The sequence below is a fragment of the Mercenaria mercenaria genome, unplaced genomic scaffold (assembly GCF_021730395.1).
Source record: "Mercenaria mercenaria strain notata unplaced genomic scaffold, MADL_Memer_1 contig_3334, whole genome shotgun sequence".
Classification (NCBI taxonomy): Eukaryota; Metazoa; Mollusca; class Bivalvia; order Venerida; family Veneridae; genus Mercenaria; species Mercenaria mercenaria.
In genome coordinates, this window is record NW_026461461.1 from 52,956 (window position 1) to 59,384 (window position 6,429).

At 37.8% G+C, this 6,429-nt stretch overlaps 1 protein-coding gene across 1 annotated transcript; it reads left to right on the forward strand.

Annotated features, from left to right (window-relative positions):
- Positions 1-3,869: 3,869 nt before the first annotated feature.
- LOC128552969 (uncharacterized) lies at positions 3,870-5,087 on the forward strand (the record flags this gene model as incomplete). The annotated part of the gene is made up of 1 exon (XM_053534063.1): positions 3,870-5,087. A coding segment is annotated over exon 1 (1,218 nt), but the record flags the coding sequence as incomplete, so codon positions are not given.
- Between the last annotated feature and the right edge of the window lie 1,342 nt (positions 5,088-6,429).

Sequence of the window (6,429 nt, forward strand, 5' to 3'; positions counted from 1 at the left end):
TGCGCAATAGCCTGAGTCTATGTCAAAAATATCAACTTAAAGTAATAAGAGAGGTAAAGATAAAATGTATCAAAACACTATATAAGTATATCCTAAGCAAAAAGGGGCATAATTCATTAAATATTGGTGCCAGTTATGCAGCTTGTGTCATATAGTGTGGGTGATGATGTTGAACAACTATTTTAAGTTTGAATCAAATCCATTCAGTAATAACAGAGACAGAGTGAAAGTGCATCAAAACTTTAACCTAAAAATTCTAAGTAAAAAGGGGGAATAATTAATGAAAAATTGATGCCAGAGTTATGCACCTTGCGTCATATGGTGTGGGTGATGATGTTGAACAACTATTTTAAGTTTGAATCAAATCCATTCAGTAATAACAGAGACAGAGTGAAAGTGCATCAAAACTTTGACCTAAAATTCTAAGTAAAAAGGGGAAATAATTCATGAAAAATTGGTCCCAGAGTTATGCACCTTGTGTCATATGATAAGGGTAATGATGTTGAACAATTGTTTAAGTTTGAATCAGATCCATTCAGTAATAACAGAGATAGAGTGAAAGTGCATACAACTCTAATCTGAAATTCTAAGTAAAAAGGGGAATAATTCATGAAAAATTGTGCCAGAGTTATGCATCTTGTGTCATATGATGTGGGTGATGATGCTGAACAACTATTTGAAGTTTGAATCAAATCCATTCAGTAATAACAGAGGTAGAGTGAAAGTGCACCAAAACTTTAACCTGAAATTCTAAGTAAAAAAGGGGGAATAAATCATGAAAAAATGGCACCAGAGTTATGCACCTTGTGTCATATGATGTGGGTGATGATGTTGAACAACTATTTTAAGTTTGAATCAAATCCATTCAGTAATAACAGAGATAGAGTAAAAGTGCATCAAAACTTTAACCTGAAAATCTAAGTGAAAAGGGGGGATAATTCATGAAATATTGGTGCCAGAGTTATGGCCCTTATGTTAGATGATGTGGATGATGATGAGGAATAAGTATTTCAAGTTTGAATTAAATCCATCAAGTAATTACAGAGATAAGTTGAAAAAAGAGAAAGTGCATCAAAACTTTAACCAAGGTGGGGACGCGGAAAGACGCCGACGCCGACGCCGGGGCGAGTAGGATAGCTCTCCTTATACTTCGTATAGTCGAGCTAAAAATAGTGACTTCAAATCTGTGCAATCCACAACTTCAAATGGTGCAATCCTAGACAACAAATACATGCTGCATTAATACAATCAGAAAGAAGCTGTCACGTGATGTGAATCAAAAGCCCTACCAACATTAGAAGCCTGAAGTCTACTTGTCTGTAGGTTCATGTACAATACTGTGCTAAATCCGAAATTGTCAAATAAAAGATTCAAAATCTCATAAACAAAACAGAATTATATACCAGCGGTGTTCGATAAATACTTGGAAAAGTGATCTCATTTCTTCACATTTCATCAAAAATCGATGAAACTGTTATAACATTTAGGAAGGGAAATTCAGTTGATATGTCAAAAAAATATTTTTATTTGACAAATAATAATTGTTAGTCTCCATGGCAATGCCATGTGAGTCATCCTGCCCACCTTTTTTCATTTTGATTTGACCGTGTGACCTAGTTTTTGATCCCACATAATCCAGATTCGAACCTGACCTAGAAATAATCAAAGCAAACATTCTGATTAAGTTTTATAAAGACTGAATCACACGACTGTGACCTCTAGAATGTTCACAAGGTTTCCCTATGATTTGGCCTACTTGCCTAGTTTTTAATAACATATAGCCCAGTTTTGAACTTGATCTAGAAATTATAAAGACAAACTTTCTGAGAAAGGTTCATAAAGATGGGGTCAAAACATTAGCTTCTAGACTGTTCACAAGCTTTTTTATAATCTTGCCTACTGATCTCGTTTTTGGCCCTACATGGCTTTGATTTTAACCTGACTTGGAGGTCATCAAGTCAAACATTCTAACCAATTGTCCTGAGTTGGAAACTTAAATTGTGGTCACTAGAATACTAATAAGATTTTCTTTGATCCGGCTACTGACCTAGTTTTTGACCCCACATATTCCAGTTTCGAACTTGACCTAGGAATCACGGAGAAAGTATTCTATCTAAATTTCATAAAGATTTTGTCATGACTGTGACCTATAGAGTGTTCACAAGCTTTTCCTTAGATTTGACCGGATGACCTAGTTTTTGATTCCACATAACCTAGATTTGAACATTCTGACCATGTTTCATAAAGACTGGGCCATAAAACTGTGGCCTCTAGAGTGTTCACAACTTTTTCTATGATCCGTCCTGTTGACCTAGTGTTTGACCTCACATAGCCCAGTTTCACACTTGATCTAGAGATTATCAAGACAAACATTCTAATTAAGTTTCATAAACATTAGGTAACAACTATAGCCTCTAGAGTGTTCACAAGTGTGTCCAAATGACCCAGTTTCAAACCTGACCTAGAAATTATCAAGTGAAACATTCAGACAAAGCTTTATAAAGATTGGGTCACAAATGTAGCCTCTAAGGTGTTAACAGGGCAAATGTTGACGAACGATGCACGACTGACGACGGACGCCGCTGGACGCCGACGGACGCCAGATATGGACTGGTCACAATACCTCACCTTGAGCACTTCGTGCTCAGGACAGATAAAACAAGAACCTACTGAGTATAGTCAAACTGAATACATAGCAATCTTGTTAATTATTTATCAAAAATGTTATTGCGTATTTCTGCTTTGGTGACTGGTGCTCAAACAACGTTTGAAGTTCTGAATTCGGATAAAAGACGCGGAGTGGTGACGCCATTTTGATGAGTAAAGCTCTAAGTTACCTTGTGAATGAAACATACATAACTCGAAAATTCCATGCAAAGGCAACGTAAGTGGATACGATAAATTAGTTCAACAATTTGTGCTGGCAGCACGAAGCAAGTAAAAAGTCTGAAACACTGAGAGAAAGATTCAACTATGCGTGCTAACAAAACGAAGAGACCAAGTAGCATTTGAAACCATTGCAGAAGTTGTTAAGTTAAGATATAGAGGAACCAGTATACAACTTAATTTACAGAGATAAAAAGTTATCAAAGTTGAAATTTGGCCTCTTAACTGATGACGTAATTCAGAAGCATTTCACTAAAAAACTAAACCTAGGGCAACAACTGTTGTTATGTGAAGGTGAAGCAGTGAAGAAAGTCTGAGCTACTGAGACTGAAAATGCATTAAACCTTACGGCGGATGACGTGGCGATGCTGAGTGGAATATCTGGCTCAGGTATGATACAGCTCTCAAGTGTATTACCACAAACAACCACAAAAGCAAAGGCAAAACAAATTTGTGACTTTCTGGCTTTGAAATCTGAAAGTGATCAAAACAATGTGAAAATCGGGGAGATTGAAATCAATAATAACGCGACGGGGCAAAACCAAAGCTCGAATCCATCACCCAGGCCCAATACATGGAGGGCAGCAACAGGATTCTCCTTGAGATGATAAAAGACGGGTGCAGCATGGAAGATGTCCGAAATTACTTAGAGTATCTTACTAAAATCGGAACATTCGCTCAAGGTTTTTCTCGGTCGTCAGTGTTACAATACGATCATGAATTTCGTCGTCTGCAAAATGAGAAAAACAATCCATGGAACATAAATAACTACCTTATGCAATTGTATCTTAAAACACGCTCATCTACTCAAGACCGCACGACAACTCCACAAGGTCGCAACGCAATTAAACCACAAGCTAGAGGAAAATTTGACCCGTCGTCTGGGAGCCCAATCTGCGAAAAATTCAATGGAAGGAATGGGTGTAATTTTACCAACTGTCGTTATGCCCATGTCTGCATGTCGTGCTTTGCAAAAGATCACAATGTCTCCCCTCCAACAAAAACTGAAAATTTGTGAGAATAAACTAAAAGATGATGAAGATAAAGACTTTTTGCTCGATGGTATACGCAATGGATTTTCTATTCTTGATGAGTATAAAATACCGCTTATTCAACCTTCTGTGACAAAAAACTCTTACTCTGTGTTTCGTGATCAGGAATTAGTAAACAAAAGGATTAACTATGAAACTGAAGAGGGTAACTATGTTATTGTTTCTGAGAAGCCTATAGTAGTTAGCGCCCTTTCATCAATTCCTAAGCCCGACGGTAATATACGTCTGATACATGATTTCTCAAGACCTATAAATCAAAGTGTGAATGACTTTGCCTCCATTGAACATTTTCAATATCAAACCGTTTCTAATGCCATTAACAAGTTGACTCCTCATGCCTACCTAGCAAACATTGATCTCGAGCATGCTTACAGGTCGGTCGGCTTGCATCCATCTAATTTTCCTTATACGGGATTACAATGGGACGGTAAATACATGTTTGACTCTCGCCTGCCTTTTGGTGCCCGGAAGAGTCCACAAATCTTCCACAGGATTACTCAAGCAGTTCGACGTATGATGCAAAGGCGTGGATTTAACTGCATCATTGTGTATTTAGACGATTTTCTTGTGATCGGAAATGATTATTCAGAATGCTTACTAGCTTATCAAACTTTGTTATTACTGCTACGTTCTCTTGGTTTAAGCATAAATTATAAAAAGCTAGTAGACCCGTGTCAGCAAATTGTTTTCCTGGGAATTGAAATTAATACCGTTTCCGGGACAATCTCACTCGAATCAGTGAAAGCTTGGAATTATTTTCAACAAATTGACTCGTGTCTTTCAAAGCGCAGGCTTTCAAGAAAGGAATTGGAAAAACTAACAGGGAAATTAGCTTGGGCCTCTATTGTGATCCCTTGGGACCGCGTCCACGTTAGACCGTTCTACAACAAGCTCAAACAGTTAAAATCCGATCATCATAAATGTCTCACAAAACATTTAGCGGACGATCTACACTGGTTGTCTTCGAAAATTGTTCAAGCCAATGGCACTAGAAGGATTTGGGATTTTCGGGAAGAAATTCAAGTATTCTGTGATTCATCTTCGCATGCAGGCGGAGCTTTCTGCCAAGGCGACTGGTTGTACACAGCGTGGCTTGCGGATTACCCGCGCTTGGAATGTCAGCATATAAATACTAAGGAATTGGCTTTCGTAGTCTGTGCTGCTTTACGGTGGGGCCACCTTTGGGAAAATAAACGCGTGCGCATATTCACTGATAACGTGTGTGCTTTGTGGAACATAAACAAAGGAACCTGTGTGAACTTGACCTCTCGGCATTTGTTACGCGTCTTGTGTGACCTTAGTTTAAAGTTCAACTTTACAATATTTGCTTCTTACATCAACACTCATGATAATTATATCGCAGATTCGATCTCAAGACTACATGAAACTGGCCAATTGCCTCGGTTCATTAGTGTATTCCCAAGACATTTACGACCAAATTACTTCTTAATGCATGAACACATGTCACTCAAAAGCATATATTTCATGTCTTTTCAGATAAATTGGACAAAGAAGTTGACGAATTCAAATCACTAACTTTTGCAGAAAGCACAAAAGCTTGTTATAAAACGCATTTACGAGTGTATAAACAATTTTGTAACTTGATCGGTTGTGAGCCGGTACCTTTGTCAAATGTGAATTTATGTCGATACATTGCTTTTCCAACCTGTTTGATATTTGTTTTTGGGCTGCCTGTCTGGCCTGTTTCTTTGGCCTACTTAGGATAAGCAATGTATGTACTGGGCAACACAGTATAAAGCGTGCAAACATTGTATTTACCAAGAGTGGCTGCATTCTCAACATTGTGTCTTCAAAAACGTTACAATATGGACATAAAATTTTCCAGGTCGCTCTTCCTTTCATGAAAGGGAACTAGTTGTGCCCTACTTCAGCAATGTTGGAATTTATTGGCCTCGCAGGAACATCTATTACAGATCAAGATCTGTTCTCATATGTTCATAATGGCATGTTAACCTGTCTGACTCAGAACAAATTCAGGGCAAGGTTAAAGCAATGTTTACCGCCAGACGCGGATGTTTATTCATATAATTCACATTCGTTACGAAGAGGTGGTTGTAGTTATTTACTTTCCTGTGGGGTGCCTCTAGAGGTCATAAAGGCTATTGGGGACTGGAATAGCCTTGCGGTTTTTGATTATCTGCACCCTGACCTCGCGTTAAAATTTAAAATATCGGCTGTAGCCTTGCAGTCCTGTAGCAGTACTAATTGATTTCTCCTATCGCCATCATTCCTCAAGTTCTCTCTGTCTCCTACTCCTACTGTGGATTGGAACATAATTATGATAGAACTATTAAATACTTTTTATTGCTTTCACATTAATCAATAATTAATGTTTGCTTGGTTTACACGTTATGACATATTGTTATGCTTACCATGCTTTGTCACGTAATATTGCATTTATGCTTACCATGTTTTGTAATACTTTATTTGCATTAGTTAGTAATAAAGTATTATCAGCCCACAGCGTGTA